The 16,186-nt window shown below is 40.9% G+C and overlaps 1 protein-coding gene across 3 annotated transcripts in view; it reads left to right on the top strand.

The window, feature by feature from the left end:
* The window catches only part of CALCOCO2 (calcium binding and coiled-coil domain 2), a 104,121-nt gene that overhangs the window by 57,275 nt on the left and 30,660 nt on the right, over nt 1-16,186 (top strand). For all 3 annotated transcript variants that reach the window (XM_073572403.1, XM_073572402.1, XM_073572401.1), the window contains exons 6-12: nt 1,401-1,486; nt 1,674-1,764; nt 5,458-5,522; nt 8,716-8,806; nt 10,444-10,539; nt 14,877-14,945; nt 15,983-16,090. In XM_073572403.1, coding sequence (XP_073428504.1) covers nt 1,401-1,486; nt 1,674-1,764; nt 5,458-5,522; nt 8,716-8,806; nt 10,444-10,539; nt 14,877-14,945; nt 15,983-16,090 — 606 coding nt within the window. The remainder of the gene's footprint in view (nt 1-1,400; nt 1,487-1,673; nt 1,765-5,457; nt 5,523-8,715; nt 8,807-10,443; nt 10,540-14,876; nt 14,946-15,982; nt 16,091-16,186) is intronic.

Below are 16,186 nucleotides of genomic sequence, written 5' to 3'. Positions count from 1 at the left end.
ACCAAACAGCACAGTGAGTATCTGTAGCCCTCTATACAGGCCCACTCACTGATTCCAAGATTGTAGACACCTGTGATACTAATTAGTGGACACACCTTTAAAGGGGTTGTCCGGGCTTTTCACATAATCTCAGTACATATCTGGGCTGCAGAATTATGACAATAAGTAATTTACTTTCTGTCACTAGTTTGCACGGTTTTCTAGATATTCTGAACAGAACGTCCAAGGGGGTGTGTGTTATGGCATTGAAATGAGAACTAGTCATAACCTCCTACTCTACTCCAAACATGCCCTCTATAGCAAGAACCCCACCCTCCATAGCTACAGGCCCTCCCCGTCCACATGAAGAAGCCCTCATCACACAGTAACAAATCCTCCCCCTCTAGCAGCCTCACGGCAGAGAGCATGTGCTCCTTCCCAGACATACGCTGAACAGTGATCTATGGAAAGTGAAACCAGTGAGGAGGGAAAATCGTCCTGTATTCTGGGCCACTCCATGATTACAATACATAACTCATTATCAGTAATTCCTTCCCTCACTGTCCCAGGCTGCTGGCAGCAGTGAGAACAGACTGTGTGATGGCCAGTGATGGGGGTCTGCAGCTTCTAATCTGCACAGGGGATGGCAGTCACTGATGTAATCTGTTGTGTGACAAAGCTTCTGCTGTGTGAATGAGACAGCTCTGTGTCACTGATGTCTTCACACAGCAGCAGATTTGGTGCAGTGTATGTGTGAACATTGTGTCTCTAATAATACAAATACTGATGGGAGCAGCCTGTCCCAGAATACAGGACGATGTGTGTCTGGGGGAGGAGCAGCTGGGTGGTCTGCTCTCTGCAGTGAGGCTGCTAGAGGGGGAGGATTTGTTACTGTGTGATAAGGGCTTCTTCATGTGGACGAGGAGGGCCTGTAGCTATGGAGGGTGGGGTTGTTGCTATAGAGGGCATGTTTGGAGTAGAGTAGGAGGTTACAACTAGTGACAGAAAGTAAATTACTTATTGTCATAATTCTGCAGCCCTGATATGTACTGAGATTATGTGAAAAGCCCGGACAACGCCTTTAACATGTTCCTTTTGTCACATTATTTTCAGGGGTACCATCATTTCTGTCCAGGCCTATTTCATGAGTGTTATGTTTTTAAAAATTCTGTGGAATCATGGCTGAAAAGCAATGTCTGATTTTTTTTTAAATATATTTTGTATTAATTACACCGTTAACAAGATTTATCCTTTACATTATTACACCTGTCACATGCAAATTGTGAAGATTTGCTAAGGGCGGTGGGGTGATTTTTTTCAAAATAATGTAATTCAGTAATAATGTTTTTCTAAGAAAATTACACTCAATAATATATTTAGCTTCTTGGAAACATCATTAATTATTGCTTTATATATTAAAGGAGCTGACAATCCATGCCAAGAATCATGAAGGTGAAATTGACACTATGAACAAAACCATTCAGTCACTGAACATTGAATTGCAGATGTAAGTGTGCACCGATTGTCATGTATTTAGTGTGTAGATGTGCACAGCTCGCCAACAAATGAATGGCAATACAGATGTAACTGTACCAGAGACCTGCTGTGTATAAGGATATGCTGCCTTGTATGATGCAACACATTACATGAGATGGATGTGCAATCCCAGTATACAATCTTATCTATCGTTGCAGGCAAAGGAGCCAAGAGGAGAAATTGCTCTCAGACTTCAAGGAGATGGAGAAAACAATGGAGAGAATTAAAGACGATAAGAAGCACTCTGAGGTTAGAGCAAAAAAACAAGACAAAACAAATGTCTAAATTATTTTACATTTACATAGTTAAATTGTATTTTCTTGTGAAGTGCTTCTGAAAGTTGTGAGCAGTGTCATAGCTAGGGTTTTTTTTTTTTTTTGGGGGGGGGGAGGGGCTACACTTCTGAGTGGGGCCCTAACCAATTAACCCTGATTACAACTATGGTGGCGCACCCTAATTGTAGGTATAGGAAAACCTCAATAGATGACCACGCTGTTACTAAAAAATACTTTCTATACTAAGACCAACACTGATATTACCACCATATGGTGACCATATAGTGGTAGATACCAGTCCTGCAGGACATACAATGGATTACAGTACAGTTACAGATGGTCACTTACAGCTGACGTTATTCCTGGTGGAGTCGTTCACTTTTTCAGTCTTTTCCATCTGTCCCAGACCGACCTGACAACTTCTCCAGCCAGGACTTGGCTGCACAAATTACAATAATGACACATCTGACTTTTCACATTTCAGACACCATCCACATCTATCCCTAACCTGCACAAACTCCTTATCCTGCTGATACCCCAATGTTGAGTAGCTGCTGCCATTGGTGTCTCTATTACTGCACCTACTGTGTGGTTCTGTGTGCCCTCTAGATGGTAAAACAACCCTCTAGATCAAGGATATAGTAATGCCCTGTGCAAGTGCCCACATTGTCCCAAGCCTCCACCTGTATAGCTCCACTCTACACAGTATGATGCTCTCTTATACATCATATAATGCCCCCTCACTGAATCGTGCCCCCACACACAGTATACTGACATCTTAGTAGCCCCCAAACTGCTTGATGGCTCCAGCACTCTACGATGGCCCCCACACTGTACAAAAACCCAATATTATCTCCCACACTGTATGATGGCCCCCTATATAGCCTTAACATAGTATAATGCACCAGATAGTCCTCAATATAGCATAATGCACTCCTCATAGGCCTCTATATATAGTATAATCCACTCCCCATATGCCTATTTATAGTATAAAGCACCCCCATAAACCTCTATAGTATACTGCACTCTCCATAGGCAGACTCTATATAGTATAATGCAACCCCATAGGCAGACTTTATATAGTATAATGCACCCCCATAGGCAGACTATATATAGTATAATGCAATCCCAATAGGAAGACTCTATATAGTATAATGCACTTCCCATTGGCAGACACTATATAGCATAATGCAATCCCCATAGGCCACCATACAGTATAATGCACTCCCCATAGGCAACCATACAGTATAATGCACTCTTCATAGGCCTCCAGACAGTATAATGCACTTCCCATAGGCAGACTCTATATAGTATAATGCATTCACTATAGGCCTCCATACAGTATAATGCACTCCCAATAGGCAGACTTTATATAGTATAAATCACCCCCATGGGTCTCTATAGTATTAAGCACCCATGTAGGCAGACCCTATATAATATAATGCACTTCCCATAGGCAGATCCTATATAGTATAATGCACTCCCCATAGGCACACCCTATATAGTATAATGCACCCTCCATAGGCAGACTCTATATAGTATAATGTAACCCCCATAGGCAGACACTATAGTATAATGCACCCCCCATAGGCAGACTCTATGTAGTATAGTGAACCCCCCATAGTCAGACTATATATAGTATAATGGACTCCCCATAGGCAGACCCTATATAGTACAATGCACCCTCCATAGCCAGACTCTATATAGTATAATGCAACCCCCATAGGCAGATGCTATATAGTATAATGCACCCCCCATAGGCAGACTCTATATAGTATAGTGCACACCCCATAGGCAGACTCTATATAGTATAATGCACTCCCCATAGGCAGACTCTATATAGTATAATGCATTCTCCATAGGAAGACTCTATATAGTATAATGCACCCCCCATAGGCAGACTCTATATAGTATAGTGCACACCCCATAGGCAGACTCTATATTGTATAATGCACTCCCCATAGGCAGACTCTATATAGTATAATGCATTCTCCATAGGAAGACTATATAGTATAATGCACCCCCCATAGGCAGACTCTATATAGTATAGTGCACACCCCATAGGCAGACTCTATATAGTATAATGCACTCCCCATAGGCAGACTCTATATAGTATAATGCATTCTCCATAGGAAGACTCTATATAGTATAATGCACTCTCCATAGGCAGACTCTATATAGTATAATGCACCCCCTAGGAAGAAGGCAGACTCTATATAGTATAATGCACTCCCCATAGGCAGACGCTATACAGTATAATGCACTCCCCATAGGCAGACTCTATATAGTATAATGCACTCGCCATAGGCAGAATCTATAAAGTATAATGAACTCCCCATAAGCAGGCTATGTATGTATGTATGTCAATCCCATAATATATTGCACTTAGCCCTAACAGTGTGACTCTATGGTGCTGCGGCGGTGGATATAACCCCCACTTGTGCCTAGCCCAGTGTAATATGCTGTAATCTGTAAATGCGGTATATAGTAGATAGGGCAAACCAGCTCCTCTCTGCACCAGGACATGATGGGTATGTTCACATGTTGGTATTTCCCTCCCTTTTCTAATGGGTGTTTGTGCAATATATATACAACATTCAGTACTGGTGTTTCTCTGCTTAAATTACACTGCACATGTCACTGTGTAAGCGTTGGTCCTGTGGTGATGTCTATTGCCCTATCTACTATATACCGCATTTACAGATTACAGCATATTACACTGGGCTAGGCACCAGTGGGGGTTATATCCACCGCCACGGCACCATAGATTCACACTGTTAAGGTACTGTCACACTTAGCGATGTACCAGCGATCCCGACCAGCGATATGACGCGGTCAGCGGTCAGGATCGCTGGTACATCGCTAAGTGGTCGCTAGTGAGCTGCCACACAGGCAGATCTCACCAGCGACATCACTGGGGACGGGGGTCGCTACTTACCTGTCACACTAGGCGATCCTGCGTCCTCCCGCCTGGCTCCACGCTCGTCTCTCCGCAGGAAGCTGACGACGAGAAGCGGTCCTGAACGTTCTCGCGCGATCAGAGATAACCAGCGGGGGAGCGGGTCGGAGGTAAGTATCAGACACAGCGATGTCGCTAGCAATATCGCTATAACGTCACAAGTTATAGCGATATTGCTAGCGATATCGCTTAGTGTGACAGGCCCTTTAGGGCTAAGTGCAATATATTATGGGATTGACCATTCTTAGCATGGATTACCTAGTACTTCTAATTTGCACTAATTTATTTCCCTTGCTAAGGGCCTGAGTGTTGTTTACATTTAATCCATTGGTTGCTGGTTTGTCAGTTTTATTGGGCTCCGGGCCATTAATTGATTGCCTATTGTATTGCTATGACTGTCTTGTCTCTCTATATATGCCTGTTTATTGTCAATAAAAATTTGTATTGCTTTAGATAGATCTGGACCAAATACTGTTTGTAGTGTTTTGTTTCCTATTGAATACATACTGCTCAAAATATAAAGGGAACACATCCTAGTACATTGTGTTGTTTAAGTGTTCCCTTTATTTTTTTAGCCGTATATATATATATATATATACATATATATACACTGTATATATATATATATATATATATTATATATAATCCATTGTGTGTGGCCCACAGTAAGATTTCTTGCAAGTTCTCATAAATTTCTTATATTTACAGAATCTGCAAATTGACATAAAGATCGCTGAAGAGGAAAAGCTAAAGCTAGAGTCCCAGCTGAAGCTGTATGTATATGTGGAATATGAGGCTTTCTATAATTTCTCTAACATTTGCCAGGGGTGATTTTGTAACATTTGTGGACTTAAATCAAATGAATAAAGACTCCTCATCTAATTTATAGTACTGTCCCACTGAAGAAGGAAAACAATCCTTGATGTACCATATATACAGGGCCAGGTCCAGGTTTTGTGGGCCCCTGGCGAAACAATTTCAGTGGGCCCCTTTAACACCTAAAACAATTCATGATGCACAGAGATACAGGAGAGAAATATAGGTGTAGTATAACGCCAAAGATTTCACTTAGAGTACTTCTTACATTACATGAGTAATACCAATAGCTCAGAAATCAGACAGTATAATCCTTCATACAGTATTATGGGCACCACATAGTGCTCCATATAGTGTTCTATACAGTATAATGGGCCCCATGTATTGTTCCATACATTATAATGGGCCCCATATAATGCTCCATACAATAAGGTAAAAAAAGAAAATTTTTTCAGCTCACCCCAAAGAAGACAGCTATAAGTCCGATCGGTGCACGGAATGTGGAAACAGGATCCCTCTGCAGCAAAGCGTAATATGGAAAAAATTCCAGCATCCAGATCAGTAATTAGATTAAAAAATTTTTTTATTCCTTTATTCCAATATTTAAAAAAATCATAAGATTCTCCATCATGATAAGAGACGCATCAGGACGTGTAGTTGGACGCGTTTCGGACAAAAAACCAGTCCTTATTCTAAGACAACACATAATACATCTGAACACATGCTTTTAAAGGGAAACATAGGAAGTCAAGGAACAATCAAGACTAAACATAGCCAGCTGACTAATGGGAGGTAGTAAGTCACAATCACACTTACAAAACACTCAAAATCTCACTCCTAATGTTCATACCCGTTGGAACCCTGCTTTGTAACAATAACATCCATTTTGCCTCTCGGCGTAATGATTTATTAATACATTTCCACCTATCCTCTTTGTCTGCACCTTCTCTATGGCATTAACCCTAAAGTTGCTAAGATCTCCTTTATGTATATGCAAAAAATGTCGAGAAGCAGCAGACAAACTGCGTGTAGTAGTGTGACCTACGTCATATACGTGCTTGGAAATACGGCGTCTCAAGGTACGTGAAGTATTTCCCACATACTGAATATTACAATCCACGCATGTTATGACATAGATCACACCAGTAGAACCACAGTTCAAAAAAGATTTTATTTTAAATTCCTTTCCATTAACAGAAGATTGGAAAGGAATTTAAAATAAAATCTTTTTTGAACTGTGGTTCTACTGGTGTGATCTATGTCATAACATGCGTGGATTGTAATATTCAGTATGTGGGAAATACTTCACGTACCTTGAGACGCCGTATTTCCGAGCACGTATATGACGTAGGTCACACTACTACACGCAGTTTGTCTGCTGCTTCTCGACATTTTTTGCATATACATAAAGGAGATCTTAGCAACTTTAGGGTTAATGCTCCATACAGTATATGATGGGCCCCATATATTCTCTGAACAGAATGGGCCCCATATAATGCTCCATATATAATTGGCCCCATAAAATGTTCCATATGTAATTGGCCCCATAAGCTGCTCCATATGTAATGGCCACATGTACTGCTCCATATACAGTAAAATTGGCCTCATATACTGCTCCATATGTAATTGACCTCATATACTGCTCCATATGTAATTGGCCTCATATACTGCTCCTTATGTAATTGGCCCCATATACAATTGGCCCCATAAGATGCTCCACATATAATTGGCCCCCATATACTGCTCCAAACGGTAATATAAAAAAAATAAATAAAAAAATGAAATACTCACCTCTCATCGCTAGCTGTTGCTCTGCTCCAGGCTCCTCGACGTCTTCGGCTCTCTGCGCTGTGACTATTCAGGCAGAGGGCGCACAATACTGACGTCATCGCGCCCTCGACCTCAACGTCACAATATAGATAAACACGGCACTCATACAGTATGAAATATTGGTGCTCAAGTAGGGTTTCCAGCCCGTCTTATCCGCAGAGAGAAAACTTGGCACTCAAAACAATTTTTTTTTGTAGTAAAGGATTCCATTTTTTAACATCCAGGTGACAATTACAGCATGTTAAACGTTTTCGGTCCCAGATTGGACCTTCATCAGAACTGGTTAAGAGAACGGTTCTATATTCCGCCTTGTGTAATGACACCTCAATGAGACAAGATGCCTGGATGTTGTCCTGGGATCTGTGTGCAGCAGCGCATATGTAGAGTGCAACCTCCGTCACTGTGGATGAGCGCTCACAGTCAGAGCACTGGCACAGGCACTAGGTCCCCATAGCACTACGGTGTCCCCGACAGCGAGTGGCCCCCCGCTCAGGGCCCCAGGTGCTGACGCCGGCCCTGTGTATATATATATATATATATATATATATATATATATATATATATTACTGTTATATTTTAGAATACTGAACCTTTTAGGTGGTAGTGAAGCATCTGCCCCCACAGCCACCAGGGCTAAGGTACAACCTCTGTTTACCCCATAGATCTGATTCTATTCAATTGTACTATCAGTATTGACCTCCATCAAGAGGAGTCTGGATACCTTTCTTGAAATATATAATATTACAGGTTATGGGCACTTGATTCTGTGATGGGACGTTGATCCAGGGAACTAATCTACTTGCCGTATGTGGAACAGGAAGGAATTTTTCCCCTAATATGGGAGCAATTAGCATCTGCCTTATGGTTTTTTTGCCTTCCTCTAGTCTAGATCAGCATGTTAGAATATAGGTTGAACTTGATGGACATGTGTCTACTATCAACCTTAAAAACTTATCACTGCATGTATTCATGTTCGTTAAATTATTATCATTAGTATTTCCTGAAGCTGAGTAATCAATAAATGTGTTTGCATGAACACTCGTCCATGATAATTGCCTCTTTAAGGACTACCCTAATCATCAGCAAGACATCAGCAAAAAACATTGTTATTGACAGCACAACGGCGCGTGTATACAGAGAATGGGCCATCAGTAACATGATACTATATGAGAGCTGAACGTTCGTATTAGTGATTGTTCTGTCTCCATCATTGTTCGTCAGCACGTGTAGACGGGCTGGAAAATGATTGGCTAAAGACCTCTAAATGCACCATAAGTCTGACCAGATGGCATAATGATTCTTCCATCTTATCTTCTATAGGTGCGAAGAAAAAGAGAAAAAGTCTCTTGCAGAAAGGGAAGAGTTAAAACAAGCTCTAGAAAGATCAGAGGCTGAAAAGCATCACTTACAGGTATAGGATGTAGGCTGGGATCATATCATATTTTGGACACATGTTCATTATTCCATCAAGGTTTCCTCTTGATTCTGCCCCCCCCCCCCACGACTCCCCCAAAATAAACATAATGAGATTCGGACTTGCCACCAAGTAAGCCGTCCAAAACATGAACCTTTGAACTCTGGGCTTTTCTTTTTCCTGCTGCATCATTGAAGTTAAAACTATCAGGGTGGATTGATTTAAATCACGCCGATTTAAATCATGATTTAAATCACGATTTAAATCAAAAGATTTTTTTCTATTTAAATCGGATCGATTTAAATCATGATTTTAATCATGATTTAAATCACTGATTTAAATCAAAAGGTTTTTTTTTAATATAAATCACGATTAAAATGAGAAGTGAGAGCAGTGTGCATGTGCGCCCATAGTTACACGGACGAAACTAGGGGCAACGATCTAACGCCAGGGTGAGGGGGGGACCCCAAAGTAAGTAAAAATCTTTTTTGTTTTACTATATGGCAATAGGTAGGTGTTTAAAAGCAGCATGTCTTAATTGTATAAACTATTAATAGCCTCCACATTTTGTTCATACTGCCCCTTTAATTCCACACTTCTAGCTTGGTTTCAGTTTTGGTTTAGTTTCTTTTTCCCTGCATTCAGTTGACATGCCCAAACTTGTTGGATAGTCAGCAGTACTTGGCTCAGGCTGTAGTAACATCAGCAGTGCTTGGCTCAGGCTGTAGTAACAATCAAACTTCATAAGTGATCTGTGTGAGCCATGGCAGCAGGTCGTAAGAGAGACCCTATTTGGGTTCATTTTGTTGAGATGCCAGCAGCAGATCTTGGAAAGAAAGGTGCAAGAGCAAAGTGCAAATACTGTCAAAAGGATATCCAAGGACTTGTTTGCCGTTTGAAATCACATTATGAAAACTGCAACCAGAAGGGAAATGAAGATGTTGATAGTGATACAACTAATGTCAATGAACCCCCACAGCTTCTTATGCACCAGGAGCCTAGTACTAGTGGTAAGTCTGGCAATTAATTTACAACCTATTTTTTTAACAGACATTTTACTGGGATGGTTAAAGTCTATGAAAAGAAAAATGATTTAAATCAAAAAAATCTGATTTAAATCAAAAAAATCTGATTTTTTTGATTTTTTTTTAAAAAATCAAGATTTTTATCCACCCTAACTAATAGTGTAGTCGGCAGCATTCTGATATGGCGAAAAAAGCGCAAACAGAATCCAAAGTTGCATGTTTTCATGTTTGCCGCTCTAGATGACTGCCAGGTTTTTCCTGTTAGGCACGCATGGGAGAGACTAGAACGAAGCAGAGAGATCTTCATACTATGTGTTCCCTGACGTGCCGCAGCATTTCAGAGAAGCCCATTCCGGCTCTCTTGATGCCAGGCTCAGATTCATGCTTCCCGTGGTTCGGGCAGCATGAATCGGGTGACAGATTCCCTTTACGTATGTACTGATCAATAAGCTGTCCTTTGTCCTATGTATCGGTGATTACTTGTTTTCGCCAGACAACCCTTTTAAGGATGGATCCATACATAAAGAGTTATTGCCAGTGTTCTGCTGGGGTTCTGATGTTGATGGTGGTGATACCAGACAGCATTTTTATTCTTTGTTCACCTTGCAGAGTGAAGACATGGCCAAGCAGAAGGTGCTGGAGAACATGACTTGTGCTGCTAATCAGTGTAAAGAAGAGAATGTCAAACTGAAAGCAGAACTTGAAGTAAGTATTCTACTCTCAGCTATACCATATATGCATACAATTTTCTTTATTTTGGGTTGCTTTTCACTTCTGCTTCATTAGTCCACAACTATGATAAGTAACTTCACCTTAGCTACAGTGTGGAAAAGGTCAACATCCTATTTCATGATCTGCTCTAGCAGTTGCTTAATCTTATCCCATACTGTACACTGCAGCTCTGCTTGTTCAGATTAAAAGATGTGTAGAAAATTTCTTTTTCTAGAAGGTATGAGGAACAAATGATTGTTTAGTATAAGCAAATGAACCACCAAGGAATTATTACACACGGGTTGAAAAAATAGCATTAGTGCAGCATTTTATGAGCCAGTGAAACTTTACGTATTTTTTAAGAATAAGCTGTCATGTGTGTAGATACGTAATTACATTATTTTTGGCCATTATAATTATGTTATTTTTGGTCATTATAACTTAGTAGGTGTAGACGAGCTGCTATGATGTCTTCCTTGCACAGAATACAGGGATATGATGGATTCCTGCTCTTCTTTCTCTGTAGCAAAATGTCAGCAGCAGCATGGTGGACATTACATAGCAGCACAACCAGTCTCTCTCTGCTGAGTCTTTCACTGTGTTCCTCATTCCTTCTCCCCACCCCTCTCGATGGAATATTATAGGAGCTGTAACCTGTCAACCTGACGCCTAACTGTGCTGACTGTCCTTGCTATTGTCACGCTGTGTTATGGAGGGTTAAAACAGAGTAAACCAACTCCTCTAGATGGCAGCAGAGATGAAAGAGAGTTGAATATCCAGCACAAAAGCAGACCAGTAGGAACACAGCGAAACAACCACTAGGTGGCAGCAGAATAGTCAGAGAGCCATGTCGTAACCAGAGAATAACGTAGTACAAAGAGGAAAATCAAAAAGACTGAGTCAGGAGAGAGAATTAGGAATTAGGGTTAGGGTTGGAATTAGGGTTAGGGTTAGAATTAGGGCTAGAATTAGGGTTAGGGTTGGAATTAGGGTTATGGTTGGAATTAGGGTTACGGTTGGAATTAGGATTGGGATTAGGGTTGGAATTAGGGTTAGGGTTGGCATTAGGGTTAATACTAGGGTTGGGATTAGGGTTAGGCTTGTGGTTAGGGTTAGAGTTGGGATTAGGGTTAGGGGTGTGTTGGGGTTAGGGTTATGGTTGGGATTAGGGTTAGGGGTGTGTTGGGGTTAGGGTTGGAGATAGAATTGAGGGGTTTCCACTGTTTAGGCACATCACGGGGTCTCCAAACGTGACATGGCGCCACCATTTATTCCAGCCAATTTTGCGTTCAAAAAGTCAAACAGTGCTCCCTCCATTCCGAGCCCCGACATGTCCCAAACAGTGGGGTGTCAGCGTACTCAGAAAAAATTGCACAACAACTTTGGGGGTCTAATTTCTCCTGTTACCTTGGCAAAATAAAAAATTGGGGGCTAAAAAAATTATTTTTGTGGAAAAAAAATTATTTTTTATTTTCACAGGTCTGCGTTATAAACTTCTGTGAAGCACTTGGGGGTTTAAAGTGCTCACCACACATCTAGATTAGTTTCTTGGGTGGTCTAGTTTCCAAAATGGGGTCACATGTGGGGGGTTTCCACTGTTTAGGTACATCAGGGGCTCTGTAAACGTAACATGACGCCCGCAGACCATTCCATCAAGTCGGAATTTCAAAACGTTACTACTTCCCTTCCGAGCACCGACGTGTGCCCAAACAGTGGTCCCCCCCACACATAGGGCAACAGTGTACTCAGGACAAACTGGACAACAACTTTTGGGGTCTAATTTATCCTGTTACCCTTGTGAAAATAAAAAATAGTGGGCTAAAAATCAGTTTTTGAGGAATAAAAAAATATTTTTATTTTCACGGTTCTGCGTTATAAACTTCTGTGAATCATCTCGGGGTTCAAAGTGCTCACTATGCATCTAGATAAGTTCCATCATGGTGTCCGCTAACGATTGGAGCTAATTTTCCCTTCAAAAGTCAAATGATGCTCCTTCCCTTCTGAGTCCTGCCGTGTGCCCAAACAGTGGTTCCCCCCCACATATGGGGTACCAGCGTACTGAGGACAAACTGGACAACAACTTTTGGGGTCCAATTTATCCTGTTACCCTTGGGAAAATAAAAAATAGGCTAAAAAATCATTTTTGAGGAAATTTTTTTTTTTTCTTTTTCATGGCTCTGCGTTATAAACTTCTGTGAAGCACTTGGGGGTTCAAAGTGCTCACTACACATCTAGCTAAGCTCCTTGGGGGTTCTAGTTTCCAAAATGGGGTCACTTGTGGGGGGGTTTCTATTGTTTAGGCACATCAGGGGCAAACACAACATGACGCCCGCAGAACATTCCATCAAAGTCTGCATTCCAAAATGGCGCTCCTTCCCTTCTGAGCTCTCCCATGCTTCCAAACAGTGGTTCCCCCCCACATATGGGGCATCGGTGTACTCAGGACAAATTGCACAACAACTTTTCTGGTCCAATTTCTCCTGGTACCCTTGTGAAAATAAAAAATAGTGGGTAAAAAAATCATTTTTGAGGAAAAAAAAATATTTTTTATTTTCACTGCTCTGCGTTATAAACTTCTGTGAAGCACTTGGGGGATCAAAGTGCTCACCACACATCTAGATTAGTTCCTTCGGGGGTCTAGTTTCGAAAATGGGGTCACTTGTGGGGGAGCTCCAATGTTTAGGCACACAGGGGCTCTCCAAACGCGACATGGTGTCCGCTAACGATTGGAACTAATTTTCCATTCAAAAAGTCAAATGGCGCTCCTTCCCTTCCCGGCCTTGCCATGCGCCCAAACAGTGGTTTATGACCACATATGAGGTATTGGTGTACTCAGGAGAAATTGCCCAACAAATTGTAGGATCCATTTTATCCTGTTGCCCATGTGAAAATGAAAAAATTGATGCTAAAAGAAAATTTTTGTTGGAAAAATTAAAATGTCCATTTTTTCCTTCCACGTTGCTTTAGTTCCTGTGAAGCACCTGAAGGGTTAATAATCTTCTTGAATGTAGTTTTGAGTAGCTTGAGGGGTTCAGTTTTTAGAATGGTGTCACTTTTGGGTATTTTCTGCCATATAGACCCCTCAAAGTGACTTAAAATGTCAGGTGGTCCCTAAAAAAAATGGTTTTGTAAATTTTGTAGTAAATATGAGAAATCGCTGGTCAACTTTTAACCCTTATAACTTCCTAACAAAAAAAAAATTTTGTTTCCAAAATTGTGCTGATGTAAAGTAGACATGTGGGAAATGTTATTTATTAACTATGTTGTATCACAACTCTCTGGTTTTCAAAATTTTCGCCAAATTTCCATTTTTTTCACAAATAAACGCAAAAATTATCGACCTAAATTTGCCACTAACATGAAGCCCAATATATCACGAAAAAACAGTCTCGGAATCGCTGGGATGCGTTGATGCGTTCCTGAGTTATTACCTCATAAAGGGACGCTGGTCAGAATTGCAAAAAATGGCCAGGTCATTAAGGTCAAAATAGGCTGGGTCATGAAGGGGTTAACTAAACACAAAATGTCTACATAGTGGTTGTGCATAAAATTTTTTAGTAAAAAAAAATTGAGTGGCAACCAGCCGGCCATCTTTCCAAAATATTCTATTTAAAGATCACCTGTAATTAGCGTTTTAGATAGTAAACCTAGAGCATGACACTGTAACCTGTCCACCTCTTGTAACAAATGTCCTTTAGTTAGTCTAGTTTGTTTTTCTATTATGGTAGTTCAGAAGATATGTAAATAGCGTACATAGTCTTGAGGTTGGTGTTGGCTCCTATCACACCCCTTCCAACCTGAAATGGCACCCTTCGGCATTTCATGTCGGCATTAGCTGCATTGAATTCCCGCACATGCTCTGTTATTCTTCTACCTGCAACAACTTGATCATTGCACATGCTCAGTGTGTACTAGTGGAAGCAGATAAACAGAGCATGTGCAGTATTTTAGCACCGCTAGTTCTGCTGTCCAGAGGTTAATGAAAAAGGGAAATCGTACGAGTCATGACTCCAAGACTCTAGCATGGTACAGTGCCACCCTGATGACTGCATACCGCAGGTACTGATATTAAAGTTTTTTTTGGACTGAGAAAGGGACGACTGCATAAACCATGAGTGGTCAAATGGAGAATGTAAAATCTTCAGACCTTCAGGGTATGTGCACACGTTGATTGTTTGTAGTGGATGTCTCTTGGCAGGAAAAATGTTGCCTGGACATTTTCTAAGTCTCGATTGCACAGACTTCTTGTATTACTTTCCTGTAAAGAAAAATGCGATTTTAACAGCTTGAGAGAAATCCCTGCAGTGCTAACACTGATTTTCTTATACAAGTTGCAGACATGTACACTGGAAAAAGAGAAGAGCACAAGCGAGAATCTGAAGCATTCACTGCATAAAGAGGTAAAGACAGCGCCGGACTGGATTACCAAGGGCCCTCCAGTAACCAACGGCAGGGCCCCACTTTCCCGCAAATGTGACATTATCATAATCACAAGTTTTTTATAACAGTGAATTGGGTAGATTGGCATCTTTGTACAATCTGTTTTTTTTCCTGCACATGCAGATTTGGTCAGTGGGGAGAAAAAATTGTCTATCTCCGTGACCCCACTGAATAGCATTGGTCTGAGTCCGGTACATTATTTTTACGGAAGGAACTCGGACCGCCATATACTGTATATAACTATCTTAAAATGTAAATTTATAATTGCAGCCAGCAGGTTGGATAAATTGTGAATAAAGTGAATTTTATTCAAAGAAAAGTTGGTATAGAGGCAGATAAAAAAAACATAAAATGCATACAATAACATAATCAATAATAGGCAGACTGACCATGCCTATAAAGAAAATCTGTCAGCAGGTTTTTGCTACCTAATCTGAGAGCAGCATGATTTAGAGACACATTTATTAGTGATGTCACATCCTGAGCTGCTTGCTGCAGTTTTGATAATCTACTGATAAATCAGTGATTTTATTGCTAGAGGACTAGTTAATCTGCCAGGTAGTCCTCCATATTCATGAGCTCTGTATAACCCCGCCTCCACCACTGAGTTTTCTGCCTATGCACAGTGTACACAGAAAGCTGCCAGTCAGTGGTGTGGGTGGGGTTATACAGAGTTCAGCATTCAAAGAAGTGGACGATCTGCAGCAGATCAGACTAATTCTATAAAAAAAATGACAACAAGCAGCTCATTAAGTGATACATCATTGGAATCGTGGTCTCTGTCCCTACATAATACTGGTCTTAGGTGCAGTGGCAAAATCCTTGTGACAGACTGCCTGTAGCAAGAATTTGACAGTGACATTAACTGGGTGCAGTATATACATAAGTGTATCTCAATAAAACCATTGGTGATGGAATACATGGAAACGACCCAATGTTCATTGTAATGCAGGACATATCGGAGATGTGTTTTTAAGATCTTTTCATGTTTTATTAGGTCAATAAGGTTTTGGGTTTAGAGCGTACTTTGGAGCAGAAGGATGAAGAGCTTCGATCTGCAGAAGAAACAATAGCTGGCTTGAGCAAGCAGGTGGACTTTCTGGAGGTAAGTAATGTGACACACAAATAAATTACAGTCGGGAACAGTCAGTATTTTTCATTCAACCTCTTGACATTGCACAGACGAAACAACGTTAGTAGA

The sequence above is a fragment of the Dendrobates tinctorius genome, unplaced genomic scaffold (genome assembly GCF_039654945.1).
Source record: "Dendrobates tinctorius isolate UK_male_01 unplaced genomic scaffold, ASM3965494v1 ptg000032l, whole genome shotgun sequence".
Taxonomy (NCBI): domain Eukaryota; kingdom Metazoa; phylum Chordata; class Amphibia; order Anura; family Dendrobatidae; genus Dendrobates; species Dendrobates tinctorius.
This window is presented reverse-complemented; position numbering and strand designations above follow the sequence as displayed.